Genomic DNA, 15746 nt, shown 5'->3' on the forward strand with positions numbered 1-15746 from the left:
CATTCGCAATTTATATAACGGAATATTACAATCTGCACTATAGTTAATATTGCATGATTTTTCACTTCTCTCTTCATAAAATACATATGGTGAATAAATACAGGAACACGCAGAATGTTTATGGGTAAACTTTATTGAAATAAATATTGTGCGTTAAAACAAAGAGAGTGTTCAATATTGTATAACAAATGAAATGGTTATCAAGCTGAAAAGAAGTTGCCCTATGTTGAAATACAGTTATATACACTGTACACAATCTGAATCATGTGATTTTATGATTAACAAAGGGGATGATGAGTAAGTACTCCCACTGTGTGATACTGAAAAGTAGCCAAATAGTTGCTCCCTATTGGCCAGTACAGTGAGGAATGTGAGCTTGCCCTCGCTGAATGTCAAACTTGAGCAGTCTCCTCCTCCTCCTTTACCTGGGGGGAAAAAGGCGCAACATTTTTTTAATTGCCATAAGACATGCTTTATCTTATCAATCATTCAGTGCAGCATACATTTTATAATATTGTTTCAGGCTTCAACAGCTTGCTGATGTGCTGGTCGTTTGAATCGGGTGTGTTTGGAGTATGTTTGAATCGGGTGTGTTTGGAGTATGAAGAGATCTAAAACAAAGGATACGGCTCTCTAGGAATCGCAGTTCCTTACTCTTGCGCTAGACTCGGCTTCCATATGGGAACGCGTGTCAGTGGAATTGATGAGGTCATCAACGTTTTATCCCCCCCACCAATTCACAACATCGCGAGACGAGGTCAGCAGCGCCCAATCTCTACTTTACACAGTTTTGATTGTGCACTGCTACTTTCTCCTGAGACGTTGTATAATGGACCAGAATTTCTTTGAAGGGATCTGAAAGTCTTTCTTCTCGCCGAACTCCTCCCACACCATAGTTTGGTACTCATCAGCTGCCTCCGGGGTTCCGTGGACAAAAAAAGCCTGATAAGACTTCTTTCTTCAGCTTGACGGCATCTCTCACGGCTAGTGTCCATTAACAGGTCCTGGGCCTGCTGCTACGATAGGCACTGACAACCTTGCGGCCACAGCTCCATTCGGCCACCTTGACATTGGAGGCATGGAACATGGTCCACTCTGACTCAATAACCCCCACCCCCGCCAGGACGTGGGCGAAGTAGTGCCGCCGGTGGAAGTTGACCCGCCCTCTGACAGGGAAGTCTGCCAGACGTTCCCAACAGACTTTCACAACACATTTAGGTTTGCCAGGTCGGACCGGCATCTTTCCTCACCACTGGGGCCAAGACACCACCAGATGGTGATCCGTTGCTCCGGCCCCTTCTTCGGCCGAGTGTCAAGACATACAGCGCCAAGTCCAATGACACAACTACAAAGTCGATCACTGAACTGCGGCCAAGGGTGAGATTGTTTCATGTGCACAAGTGGACACTCTTTGTTTGTTTTAGACAATCCATGCTGAGCACAAAAGTCCAAACTGAATTGGGTTCTGATCAGGGGGGGCTGTTCGTCCGTACAATGTCATTCTAGGTCTCACTGTCATTGTCCCATCGAAGTCCCCCAACGGAATGAGCGAGTCCCCAGAGGAAGGGCTCTCGAGCACCCTGTCCTTGGACTCCAAGAAGGGTGGGTATTTTGAATGACTACTTGGTGCACAGGCACAAACAACAGTCAAGACCTGTCGCCCCCACCTGAAGGCTACTCTCTCGTCGACTGTGGTGAGTCCCAATGTACAGGCACGGAGCTGGGGGGCAAAAAGTATGGTCACTCCTGCTGGGCACCTCGCACCGTAGGCAACTCCAGAGTGGAAGAGAGTCCAAACCCCTCAAGAGGACTGGTACCAATCCAACTCTATCCAATCATAGCTTCTCAACCTTGCACACCAGCTTGGGATCCTTCCCTGGCAGATAGGTGATGTGCCATTTCAAAATTTTTAAAATTAAATTTAAGACAGCGATTGACAGGCAACCAGTTCAGGGTGTACCCCGCCCACTGCCCAAGGACAGCTGGAATAGAATAGGCTCTACCACGCCTGCAACCCCCGAGAGGATAAGCGGATCAGATAATGGATGGATAAATTTAAGACCTTTAAAGGATTTACAGACACCATGTTTGTAACAGCAACGCCCTCTCTTTAGCCAATTACTGTCTATCATTAACATGAGTAAATAGGATGCGTGCACCATAAAAATCATTCAATAAAATGTGCGTTGGAATCTAAACCAACCTGCTCTACGGACTCAACCTCAGGGACATAAAATTGCAGCATGTTTTGGATTCCATTTTTCAAAGTGACAATGGAGCTGGGACAACTGGTGCAGGATCCCTGTAACTTCAGTTTGACCACACCATCCTCAAAGCCACGATACACAACATCTCCTCCGTCTTCCTGCACAGTGGGTCTGAGGAAAATGTAGCAAAAAAGACAAAATGCTATGATACTGAAGGCTGTTGATACGTTAAAAGCACCTCTATCACGACAGCTACCTTATTCGAGTGTCCAACAGCTCTTTGATCATTGCAACTACCTCATCATCGTCATCTGATGGTGCTGCAAAGGGGGGAAAAAAAAGATGTCACGTACGAGTCCTTCACAAGAAGGGTCCATGTGGCATATTGTCAAGCATAGCTGGCTCAATTTTACCTGTGTCTTCGCTAGGTTTGGCATCCTCATTGACGACAGGAAGCCCGGAGGTAAAAAAGTCCATAATGGCCGCAAACACATCAGGTTTCATTACTTTCCATTCAATATTTTCATCAACCTACATGAAGACAAAAAAAATGTTAAGACTCCAGAAATACATCATGTTTGTCATTCAACTTGGTCTACTGTACCCTGGTTATGGTGATAAAGTCAGGGCCCAGGAAGACACTCTTGACACCATCAATTCTGAATAGTTGTCTACAGACAATACAGAACAATACTTTTTAGTTGATTTTTTTCCCCTACATGTCTTAAAATAGAAATTAAGGAAGTATACATTTATCAATATCTAAATATACAAAACTCATATAATGTCATGTGGATACTTAAAATACAATCCAATTTAATGCAAAATGAAACCCATTAAATTAGTTCATTATTATTTGCATTGTTACCTTTGTTGCATCTCCAGAAACTTCATTTTTATGTATCTTTGTGTTGTTTCAGTGTGATATTAAAATTGGTTTGATTAAATCAAACCTTTGTGAGTGATAAATATGCAAAAAACACAGAAATTAGCAAGAGGGCAAATACTTTTTCACAGCACCGTATCTGTACATTCGATACAAAAAGGTTTTACTATTACAACAGTTTGACCTTGAAAATACATTATTTCCATTTCTGTTATTCATGTTAACAACAAAAATCTAAACCAAATCAGAGGTTGACCTGCTTCCCAAAACTGACAGCATTCAATCTTAGAGATCGAACCGTATAATGTTAATGTTGTCTTATTTCCAACTACGTCATATGACACCAAAATATCTATCCTAAATTGTCTATAGGTAACCACATACCTGGCTAAGGGTGAGGTGTATGCTTCACGAGGGCTGGAAAAATCCATAGTTCCTGATTCAAGAACTATACGTCCGGGCAGAAACTTGAGGCTGTTTGGATTTGGTGTGTCCTGCGTCTGCACAAACATGCTCCTCCCTGTGAAGAGGCATTGCATAATGAATAAAACAACATCACTATTGTAACAGAAAGCACCAAAGACGTCCATAAAGTTGAGATACAGACCAGGAACAAACCATTGCTGAGGCCATCTGCTCTTGACTACTGTGTTGTGTGAAAGCCAGTGAAAACCAGCCCTCTGACATCCACTGCCAGCAACACAAATGAGAATTGGGAACGGAGTAGAAAAATAACAGTTAATAAACTGGACTTTATCTGTTTGATCCGTAATCCCAAGTCCGTCTGACTCATATTCACTTTTAAGGTAAAAATGGTGTGATACATTATTTTATCCAGACCCATTACAATGTCGATTTGTTTTATTTCGCTGCACCTTACATGTCAAGTGTAAAGTGGGGTAACCAGATATCTAATGTTAATATCTTAAAGGGGAAGTGAACCCCCAAAAATAATTTCAATAACATGTTCTTGAGCCTTCACTAGTCAAAACATAGCATTCTTATTTGTAATATCAGTTAAGCAATAAAGTTCATACATTTAGTACATCTCAGGGGCGACCATATTGTCACTCACTCCCGGGTGAGCAACACCGATATCAGGTCGATACCTGCTTTCATGCAAAGACTGACCTGTGAGAGGCAGAATGGTGCCACAGGGTATCCAGTCTGATGGAATAAACAAAGAGAAAGAAAGTGTCGTTTGAGGACAAAAAATAGAAGACTGAGTGATAATCTTATCTGTAGACTGAGTAATAATCTGATCTGGTAACGTCATTCATTGTGAATACAAACTCTTCTGTTCATTTTTATCAACGTTACATGCTCATAGCAAGCACAGAGATGGGAAGTGTTATCTACGCCGTACTAAATCATATTTGTCCCAACATCTGTCTTAATTGGCAGAGCTTTACAACAGTTATCTTTCCCAAATCAATAACGCCCACGTGTCTCACATTCACAGACCAAACGTATTAAAGTTCACTCTCACGGTTCAAAAAAATTGTACGTCTTTTGCAATGATATATTTGGCAAAAAGAAATAATGTAGTGATTAACGGAAGCCTTTTTGTAACGGAGGGGCCCTCAACATAAATGTGTCCTCAATAAAGTTGGCGACATCACGTAACCAGTATGTCACACTTCAATAAGGTAAGTAGAAGCTAACCTCAGTCACTCTTCTAACGCCGTTGGTGTTTTACAGTAATTTCTAAAGTCAACGAAAACATCCTGTTAGCGGGGAAAATGAACTTACGGATGCAAAAGCCTAGCGGAGATAGCCAGCAAACTGCCGACCTGCCTGGAAGTCGCCATGTTTGTTTTGATAACCGAAGAGACCGGAAGTGTCTGACTTGTTGTGGTGCGCCATTCAGAGTTGTCCCCCGTATACTACAAAAACACTTTTTTTCGTTCTACAGTATTCACGCTCTGAGGTGAAGGCATTTAAGTTGCATAATAAAATGCCTTCTGGTAAAAACTTTAGGAGGAGAAGAGACTCTTCAGATGTGGAAGAGGATGAAACGACTCAAGAAGTCAGGTAATAATTTAAATATTACAAGAGGGACACGGCGCTAACCTCGTGCTAGTTAACCGAGCTAACTGTGCCACAGTAACCAGCAATTCGAAATACAATCATTGTATATTCATTTTTTAACCAATCGAATGTGTACTTCATTGTCTTGTGGTTCATCTTTCGTTTAGATGTAAAGTAGAAGAGGCCAAAGAGCTACAGAGTTTGCGGCGACGACAGAACGGTGTCAGGTATCAATTAAAACTGAAGCTACAAATAAGGTTACATATAATTTACAAACAAACCATCAACTATGATTGTTTTCACAGTGTGACTGCCTTATTGGTTGGAGAAAAATTGCCACCTGAGGTTGAGATAGATGTAAGTACACTCCGAAATCTAACGTTGACTTTATTTCAATAACATGCAGCTTTTGTCTTGTACGCTTGTGTATTTACTGTACAGTGCTGTAAATATCACATCTACTCATATTTCAGAATGACCCTTTTAAGCTCAAAACTGGAGGAGTTGTTGACATGAAAAAAGTGAAGGATCGGAATCGAGACATGTAACTAAACCCAAAGTTGTTTTTCATATTCATCACCTTGGCTTTGTCTTTAATATATTTATTTTTTTGTAGGACAGAGGATGATACAGATCTGAACCTGGGTACCTCCTTTTCAGCTGAGACAAACAGAAGAGATGAAGATGCTGACATGTATGTATTAGTCATCTCTAAAAAATACACTTTTTTAAGCAATTGCTGAATGCATTTACAGTTTCCGTTAATTAAGGACAGAATTTTGAAAATAAAATTAAAAAAATATATATTTTATAGCGACACATCACTGGAAAGTCATGGTACATCATTCAATTAGGTAGTTTGTATGAACAATAATAGTGCAAATGTCAATGGCATATAATTCCCTGAATAAATGTTAAGCCGATCAAGTATCAAAGTAATTAGTAGTAGTATCAAAATAAAGATGCACTCCTCTTTGTGCCATCTTGATTGGTTGTGAGCAGGCTTGTGATCACTATGACGTGACATGTGCTCTAACATGAAACTGTTCATTATTTACTTGTTTCCTTACTATAAAAATGCTCTATGCTGTTGTCAATTATGGCCTTAGTTTAGATAGCACTCCAAAATATGTCATGTTCTTCTTTGAGAAAGGATGGGTGAGTGGGATGTCTGTACAAAACAATTTACAGACGCAGCCAGCCTGATCCTCTAAAAAGCACAGTCTATGAAAAGCAGAATGTCTGAAAAATTCTATTGATCATCACCAAAATTCATACGCACATCTCAATTCATGCCCACTTCATACTCTGAAAATATCAGAACGATAGTCACAATATTTTTGATTTTTATGGATGTTGTAAGCCCTTCTGCTTCATGTCTCACAGGTAAAAAAAACATTGTCACTTAATGTACAAAAACCGTGATCAATCCTCACCAAAAAGAATATGTATGCCGACTTCATATTCTGAAAATATTAGAACAGTTGCACCCAAATTTTGGATTTGATAGACGTCGCTGAGCCGTTGCCTATGTAAACTGACTGGCCCCCCATTCACTTGAATGAGGTCTCCAGCCAATGAAAGACTGGTGACGATAGATCATGGAGGCTCGGGTGGCTGCTCTCTGCTGCCGCTGTACAAGTTGGGTTTTTTTTTTCTCCCTCAGCTGAAGAACATCAACCCTCAAATGATAGGAGTGCTATTTAAATTATGGCAATACTTGATGATGCCATACAGCATTTACAGCAAAATAAACCAGGAAACAAATCAAAACTTAACCACACCACGTTACAGTGCAACTTACGTCATAGTGATCATGATCCTGCTCAAAACTGCTGGGTATGTTGTTATTTTAATACTTAATTTGCTTAACTTTTTTTCCAGAGAATCAGATGCCATTTATATTTGCACTGATATTATTTATACACACTGCCTAATTGAATGATGGACAATGAACTTTCAGTCGTGTGTTGATTTAACGCATGCCAGAGCTGTGTTCCATGTAACATTTTCCAATAAGTGTGTTGTGTGTATGTAATGTGTCAGCCTGCGCTTCAACAGTTTGTTGAAAAATGTGTCCCATCAGGATGAAATACATTGAAACAGAGCTGAGGAGAAAGAAGGGCCTTGTAGAAGCGGAGGAACAAAAAGTCAAGGTGAAAAACGCAGAAGACCACCTGTACGAACTGCCCGAGAACATCCGGGTCAACTCTGCCAAGAAGACAGAGGAGATGTTGTCCAATCAGATGCTGAGTGGAATCCCTGAAGTTGACCTTGGTATTGAGTATGTGGACACTCAAAATGGTAAACTAAAACACTTGAGGAAAAAAAAACAAACAACTAACTTTTTATTTATGTTCAGTGCAAAGATAAAGAACATCATTCAGACAGAAGAAGCCAAGGCCAAACTGCTTGCGGAACAAAGGAACAAGAAAAAAGACAACGGAACATCATTTGTACCTACCAACATTGCTGTCAACTATGTCCAACACAACCGCTGTAGGTTTAAACATCATGTAACTATGTTTGGTGAAATGGTGAAATGTCCCCTAACCAATTTCGTCTTGCCGCAGTCTATCATGAGGACGCCAACACAGCTCAGAGGCACCACAGACGAGATAGAGAGGAACCCAAAGCAAGACCGCTGCGTGTGGGGGACACCGAGAAACCTGGGACAGAGAGTAAGTGTCGACCCACGCTTTTTTCCCCCCCCTTCAGGAATTTGCAACATTTCTCATTCAAACTTTGCCACTCCACAGCATCAGAGCCGACTAACTTCCGGAAACGACCAAATAACGAAAAAGCTACTGATGACTACCATTACGAGAAGTTCAAGAAGATGAATCGACGATATTAAATGTTTTGATGGAAACCGTGTGCTGAGTGATGCCACTTAGCCATCAATTGGCCAAATAATGGCCAGTGTCTTTTAAGAAAATAGACAGGTTAGATCTTGAAAGACAAAGAATTATTAAATATAATGGCTGCATTCACATTGAGGCAGAGTAAAAATACTATCTACATCTTACTATGATTTAACAAAAGGCGAAGACTATGTACCGGTATATAAAAAAGATGGTAAAAGGAACTAAAAGTAAATGTCAACAGACGGAATGGTCACGTATGATCATATAAAGTTCTCAACGTCATCTTGAAGAGAAGAGTAATGTTTAGAAATGGTTGAAAAGATGTTATTTTTTTCCCCTCCATTTGTATATTGCATACATGACAGAAAAATGTTTTAAAAACAAATTGGCTGATGGTGACTATCACTATCTTCCTACCCTTAATGCTGGCTCCCATTACGACGTGCTTTGTAAATAATGTACATATTTCAAGTTTCATTGCTGATATGTGCTTTTATTAAAAACAACAAAAACCCACCACCATGTATGTTCTTTATTATAGCATCATGCTGTTGAGTAACAGCAGGACATGTTACAAATGAATATGACAATAAATGGATAAATGAAACAAGCTCAGTCGAACATGCAAATAATGGAAATTTGGACATTTACTGTTTTGGTAGATGGCATCTGAATTGAAAAACTTAGGATGGCTAAATTTCACTTCCATGTCGACCAATTTTAATGCGGATACGTTAAAGAAAGCAAGTACCGTAATTGGACACAAAATAGTTTAGTAACTCAGTGGAATGTATTTCATTGCAACTATTTTCCCGATATCATGGAGGTAAGATTCCTTCTGCAAGGAAACAATTTTATGATTTGAAGCACTTAGTTCACGGTTTCTCCATGGGAGCGGCACCTGCGTGTCCGTTGAGGTGATGTTGTGGGTTGACCTCTTGCAGCGGGGCCCCTTCCGTCTCCTCTTGCTCCCCTTGGCTAGAGCTGCGGCTGCTGCCCGGGGAGGCCCAACTGTCCCGCCGCCGGTACGCCTCACACAAGGGCAGGTCGGCACTATCCCACTGATTGTAGCTTTGAAGTGCGGGAGGCAAAGAATCAGCGCAGCAGAGGAACAGCGGAGCAGGAGAGGAGCAGACAAGAGTGCCAAGTGAGAACAAGCACAGACATACCCCCAAAAAAGCTCAGTCAGTCACAAAAGCTTGGAGATTAAGCAACAAGCGCCAGAAACTGGAATACTGATGAAGGCAACAGCTGCTGAAGAACTAGCAGCCAATGCTGATCAACGGTTGTCAAGATGATTAGTTGATGATGGAGAGGAAAGCTGAGCAAATGCAGAAAGTGACGCAGGTCCTCACCCAGTATAATGCCAAAAAACACACACACACCTCTCTCAGTGAGTTCTTGTAGAAAAACAGGACAAACTATTCTTTTTTTTTCTCTCTATTTATTTCTTAATCATTATTATGATCTTTGCGCACATGTTTGTCATCCATGTGAGAGTGACACTTTTTTTTTTTAACATCTTGAGTCACACCATGAAAACCAATATTTGGAGGAAAATACATTCACAAAATAAAATGTCTTTCCTACTAAGTCACTTTAGATTTTCACCTTGAATCAACATCATACTGTTGTGTCAATACAGTCCACTCTAAAACAAATTGTCACATAAGAATTACAACAACAACCTAACATGGTCAAAGCCAGACACTTAATTAGGTACAGCTGTAGAATAACTACTCAATGTAAACACTTATGCAGTATGAGCCAGTCACCAAGTAGTACACCAGACTGGGGAAGAAAGGTGATTTGAATGACTCAGAATATGTGATTTTTGACCGAAAGGCAACAGTACGTACTGTATACAGAGGAGCATCTTAACACGCAACTTGATGAGCGTACAACAAGGGTATTAAATGTTGTTCCCAGAGGGTCACTGTCCTGCCTATTTTTTATCTCTCTCTGTCCCTGCTGCAACACACCTGAGTAAAATGATCAGGATCGTTATCCAGCTACTGCATACCTTGCTGATTATCTGATCATTTGAATCAGGTGTGTTACAGCAGGGAGGAACAGGATTGAAGACCCCAACGCTGCAGCCTTAGAAGACCACAAGAGGTAGATGCAGAGACTAACATTTGCTCAGGGTCAGCAAAATTGAACAATAAATGATAGGAAAAATGTCATCGGATGAACTTCAACTCCCCCATTCTGATGAACGGGTCAGAATTTAATAAAAAGGCATGTCGCCATCATGTTTTCTAGGCTGAAGTAAAAAGTGGCACACGCTTTCATTAGTTATTAACCTAAACAGTTATTTTTCCCTAATGGATCAATGAAATTTAGTCAGTTGGACATCTTTAGTTTAAAAACAAGTGCTTAGGAGTATTCTTGTGCCTTGTCCAGCCACATTGCAATCGTCTGATTCTACCTCTGGCCTGGTAACATTGGACGGCAAAAAGATCAAATCATCATGTTTCCTTGAACACAACGATAAATTCAAAACACTCAAAGTCACCAGATCCTCATCCAATATAAAATATATTGTGGAACTGTATTTTCCTACAAGGATGCATGCTTTATCAACCATCATGTCAATCAGGAACAATAACCTTTCAGGAATTTTTCATTACCTCAACACCGCTATGCCACAAACAAAAAGCAAAAGTGTACCTAATAAAGTGGCCAGTGAGTGTATTGTTATTCAAAGAGCGCTACTTTTCTTCTTTTGAACATTAAATATAAATCTATCCATCCAATTATCCAAACATCATAGCCATTGATCCATAAATAAAGTTAATTTTACTTTGGAGGCATCAAATTCATTTAATTATCTTACATATACGAGGCTAAAATCAAATTCCTCTGGTGCCGTTATGTGATTCCCATGATGTGGCACATTAGTTTGAGAGATCATCTGGTATACTACGGCAATGATAAAATTTCACCATTTGTCCCACTTTATTTTCATGAAAATAAGTTCTTTATTGGATGTCCCCATCAGGTTTGGCACCTGAGTCCAGGTCAGCTGATTTTGAGGAAGTGCCGATACGGAATCCCGATCCGATATCTCGGTAATGCACTAAGCATTGCAAATAGCCTTTATAATTATTCATTTAACATGACACTTTTATATGGCTAGAAGAAAGGTTTAAACCAATGGGGCAGGGGCATCACTTTCTCAGTTGGTGCATTAAATTAGTTGTGTTAAACGCAGCTTTAACATTTCTGCCATGCAAAATGCTCACTTGGCAGAAATTGAAAGTCGCCGTTGCACTTTCCACATGAAAATATTTTCCATACGGATATTATCATTGTTACATGATGCCCAATAGCTTCACGTTAGTTTCCCGCAACAACTACCAGAAAAGAACGTCCCCCCCAATGGGTGTGTTTTTTACTTCAACTGTTTCTGGCTGTGTTGCGTGGTATAAAATGAGTATACATGTTTTTCTTTTGGCAATATCTGTGTACCTCTGGATTATTTTGTTGCTTTGTAGACTTTAAAAATGAAATTAAAAAAGAAAATCCTTTTTTGCTTTTATGTTATATTTGAAGAGCTGCTTTAAGCCATCTGATATTCTGTCCAATATCTTCTCAAAGGTCAACCATACTCACTTCACACAGCAGTAAAATGTAAGGCACTAGATTCTTTTGGGGATGGCAGCTAGGTCACTATACTACATATGGTGTGTATCCACCACTCACACACAGCTGCTACTGGATGATGATGATGATGGCATCTGGGGCTTAGTGGAGAATGGTGAGGGTGAGAGCGCAGGACAGTGGTGGGATCATGGGTGGCGAGTAAAAGTCTACTTGTACCTGGAGGAGTAATATTCTTCCTCGAGTTCGTACAGGTCAATGGCGATCTCGTCGCGCAGGGAGGTCAGCTTCTTGTCGCACTCTTCCTGCAGCGAGCGCAGCTGCTGGTTCTGCAGGCTGATGGCGTCGTTGACCGAGGGGAAGTCGTTCAGGATGAGGAATTGCTTTAGATCCGATACCAGCTTCATCAACGACTCGCCCGCGCGAACCTGATGGACCCGCACACGTTTCAGCAGTGGTTAGGACGTCTGCCACACAGTTCTGCGGTTGGGCGTTTGAATCACTACACTGGATTCCTTACTCTTTTCCTAAAGGCTGTACATTGCCTCCCGATTAGCGGCTCAATTCCAATTTTTTCAAATCCGACTTGGGTCACTTTCATATGCGCACAGCAATGACATTAAGTCATCTTTCGTGACGTCTCCATGAGAAAAGCCTCGCCTCATCGTTAGCCCAAATACTGCTTTTCTATCTCCTAACAAATCACTCCACTGTAGAAATTCCCCAACACGCAGGACCACATTTACTTCCGTAAACACTATGTTGTGAGTGACGTCGTCTCTTCGGCGCATGCGAGTCACTTTGGGGACGCATACGTTCACACACCAGCCAGACCAAATTCGCATTTATAATGCATTGTGAAAGCTTATACAAAAACCCTTATCACATAATGTCCCCACTTTGCAGCAGTGTTGGTAAGTAGAGTAATCTTGGTTTTATATTTAAAATAATTTCATTTTATTAATATGAAGGATAAAATGTGTTTAGAGATTTATATCAAAGGGTTACTTACACGGAAATTCGGGTTACATTGACAACGTAGGAACGGAACGGAAATTAAGGACTTCCTATATTTGTCACTGTACTGGGTCTTTTTAGGCCATGAGCACAGTACAAAATAAGAATTTTGTTTTTAGGAGACAAAAAAAAAAAAAAACTGACAATAGCCCCTAGTAAAGGCCGACACCTCCTTCCATTGGTCCATTAAACTGAGGTTCCACTGTAAATTAATTTTAAGAGAATTTAAGACATGACTATTAAACTTTGTTTGCCCAGCGAGGAATTAATTTCATTCAGTACCATAAAAAGACATTCAGCATGCTGCTTACGTTTCTACACTTACAATATTAGCTGCTCGTACGTGCATCTCATAATGGTCTTGCTCTGCTTGAGTTGCTCTGGAAACCTGCGTCTCGTCTTCTATCTGAGGGGCAAAACAACGCAACATTTTAGAGCAATGATTCATAACAAAAGTGGGACGTTGCTTTAAGTGAAATAAAGCCACAACAGTAGCCAAATAAAATGTTTTGGTTCTCATCTTATTTTGGAACAAGCACCTATGCCACTGTTACCACTTTATCTGTTCGGAATGCATAATCCTTAGTATTTTCTAGTCCTTAGACATACAAAAAAGCCTTGTTATTATTTCATTTTGGATTGTGTTCATCCTAGTTAAAGTTCAAAACACCAGTCCAGGTAAATCACGCAAGGGTAGATCAAGTTTTTTTTTTTTTTTATTGTGGTTGGATGACCTTACAACACACTTTTGGTTTGTTCTCAATGCATTGCACCTGCATGTGACACAAATGAAAAAAAATCAATAAGAACTCGTTACTCTCAAACTAGCGGATATTTATAATTTTGCCGGTAAGATGTCCGACTGTCCACGTCCCAACCGAGTCGCAGCAGTGAGGCGGTTCGTTGCCAGAAAAGCCAGATGACCATCTCACATTCCTGGTTGTACTTTGAGTTATTGTAAAACAATTCCACTCAAATGCACTGCAAACCGAAGTACCACCACCTAATACCTTTAGAAAAATTTACATCATGCTAGAAAAAGCACATTGAGGCAAGATGAAAATGTATGAAGTGTGTAAACGGTAAGAGACTTGGACTTCAGACAAATGTTAGAATATGAATTTAATTTATTGCAATATATTGTGTAATAGCTAGTAATGTACTAGTACAGCCTAATAGTACATGTTCCATGTTTTCTCTGGCTGGGTAACTAGAGAGACATGCAATGATTGATTGACAAGCAAACTGGCTGTGATTCAATGTTGCAAGCTCGTCTGGTGGGCTTGTATGTGATATTTGAAATTTGACTTCAGCCAGATATAAATTTGCAGTATAGATATCTAGACATAGTTAATATTTGAAATCTTTCTAAGTAACACCAATTTCTTTTGGACGGTTTTCTCATTGTGTATCCTGATGGCCCTCACACCTCTCAGGTTTGGATGAACACTTGCCAACTAATAAAGATTAGGGATGATACGCCATTGAAGTTGGGACTTTTTGCACCAACACTGCACTACAGGGCGTCATCGTAGCTTCGGCTCCATGTAACACAAATAATACGCAGTAGTATACATGCCACTTTAATGTATTAGCCTCATCTTAAAGGGGCACATATGCAGCGGAAACAGTTAGCCTTCAACACAAAATTTTAATATAACTTTATAAAAATGTTTTGGGGGGGAGCCCAGGGTTTTATCCTTCAAGTCAACTCAAACTAAGTGAAAAGCTGGAGTTTGTATTACAACTTGCACAAAATTATTTTTAAATCTCAATACCTATACTTTGACTTGCGTAATGAATATAAATACTTTTGACACCTCTGCCACGTACCTTGGCAGTTTTGATGATCTCGGTGAAGTTGTCCAGGATGGACCTGATGTCATCTTTCAGCCTCTTGTTGTAGTTTTGCAGCAGACTTTCTTTGCTCTGAGGAAGCGCTCTCTGGGTCGCCATTGTGCTCAAGCAAAGGCAATACAAGTTTTACCTACAGTGTTCCCATGAACATAAACGAATTCATCCAATGCGAGGGAAAGAACTTAACTGTACTACACAGGTGACGATTAGCAAAATGCGTGCTAGCAAGACAAGTACTTGAACCGATGTTCCGAAACATCGAACAAACGTGTCTTTCTACGGTCATGCAGTACCAAATACATTAGGAAAGATATTAAACATGCTGTCTAAACCATATTGTGAAGATTGATGAGTGGCATGGGCGCTCTAAACAACAAAGTCGGACATGTTTTGAGTTCTTCTCCTGGAGGGTAACATCCGCCCTCTGACGGGTAACTACCGCCACCTAGTGAGAACACCGCTCCCTCCACTAAATAAATAAATAAATAAAACTTGGGAGGGGGGCAATCAATTCAACTTGATTATCGATGTATGCACAATACACTATATGTTACCAATCTCAGCCTGTCTTCTTTTAAATTGGGGTCTTTCTCTATTTCTTGCTTAGTTTTTTAGTTTGGCTTTTAAATAATTTATCTTGGTCTTTTAATTTAGGACTGTCATTTTATCTATTATCATTGTCTTTAATTTATTTTTATTTTTTTTAGCTTCTTTGTCTTTTAGTATCATAATTTTTCTTATATATTTTAGCTCCGTCGTTTTATATTATTGTCGTTTAATTTTTAGCTTCTTCTATGTCTTTTAGTATCATAATTTTTCTTATATATTTTAGCTTCGTCTTTTTACATTATTGTCTTTTAATTTTTAGCTTCTTTTTCTTTTAGCATTATCATTTTCTTTTATATATTTGAGCTCCAGTGTTTCCTCAAGGGGAGCCTCCCTGCTGGGAGGTGTGGCTGGCCTTCTCACAGGGGGTTTCATTCCGGAGGCTCCTTAGGCCCGGCGGACCGGGGCCCTCTGCACTATGTGTAGGGTCTTCCCCGGTCAGTCTGGGCCAGGGGTCTGTGTGTTGGCGGAGCTCCCTGTGGCCGTGGGCCGTCATCCCTCTCAGCGCGGATGACCTACCCTGGGTACATTTTCTCATATGGTTTCTCTGTGCCTTGCCATGTCTTTCTTCTAAGATGGTTTATTAAGTTGTGTGAATGCGAGTGTTCTGTGTGTATGCGAGTTCAGGCGTGTATGTGGATGTGTCCTGTGTTTATGTTGAGTGGGTGG

At 40.3% G+C, this 15746-nt stretch overlaps 3 protein-coding genes across 4 annotated transcripts; 1 reads left to right on the plus strand and 2 right to left on the minus strand.

Annotated features, from left to right (window-relative positions):
- Positions 1-115: 115 nt before the first annotated feature.
- Positions 116-4966, minus strand: nfu1 (NFU1 iron-sulfur cluster scaffold homolog (S. cerevisiae)). 2 transcript variants are annotated; one of them, XM_088298280.1, is made up of 9 exons: positions 4846-4966; positions 4225-4260; positions 3701-3783; positions 3478-3613; positions 2812-2878; positions 2621-2738; positions 2464-2527; positions 2204-2378; positions 116-425 (listed from the first exon to the last, which is right to left on the minus strand). In XM_088298280.1, the coding sequence occupies exons 1-9, from the start codon at positions 4902-4904 to the stop codon at positions 393-395; spliced, it is 771 nt and encodes a 256-aa protein (XP_088154406.1). In that variant the 5' UTR covers positions 4905-4966; the 3' UTR covers positions 116-392. The 2 variants fall into 2 exon arrangements, with proteins under 2 accessions (XP_088154406.1, XP_088154414.1); XM_088298288.1 differs by lacking the exon at positions 4225-4260 and having other exon boundaries at positions 4846-4942.
- Positions 4940-8508, plus strand: c1h9orf78 (chromosome 1 C9orf78 homolog). The gene is made up of 9 exons (XM_088298270.1): positions 4940-5127; positions 5292-5351; positions 5430-5481; positions 5598-5668; positions 5741-5818; positions 7211-7408; positions 7487-7623; positions 7698-7805; positions 7884-8508. Exons 1-9 carry the CDS (start codon positions 5051-5053, stop codon positions 7979-7981), a joined length of 879 nt encoding a protein of 292 aa, XP_088154396.1. The 5' UTR covers positions 4940-5050; the 3' UTR covers positions 7982-8508.
- On the minus strand, positions 8509-14916 carry med22 (mediator complex subunit 22). Its single transcript, XM_088298301.1, has 4 exons — positions 14448-14916; positions 12940-13020; positions 11817-12025; positions 8509-9062 (listed from the first exon to the last, which is right to left on the minus strand). Exons 1-4 carry the CDS (start codon positions 14568-14570, stop codon positions 8867-8869), a joined length of 609 nt encoding a protein of 202 aa, XP_088154427.1. The 5' UTR covers positions 14571-14916; the 3' UTR covers positions 8509-8866.
- Positions 14917-15746: the final 830 nt, after the last annotated feature.

Source organism: Idiotropiscis lumnitzeri, chromosome 1 (genome assembly GCF_059441095.1).
Source record: "Idiotropiscis lumnitzeri isolate Australia: NSW breed Sydney's pygmy pipehorse chromosome 1, RoL_Ilum_1.0, whole genome shotgun sequence".
NCBI classification, from domain to species: Eukaryota; Metazoa; Chordata; class Actinopteri; order Syngnathiformes; family Syngnathidae; genus Idiotropiscis; species Idiotropiscis lumnitzeri.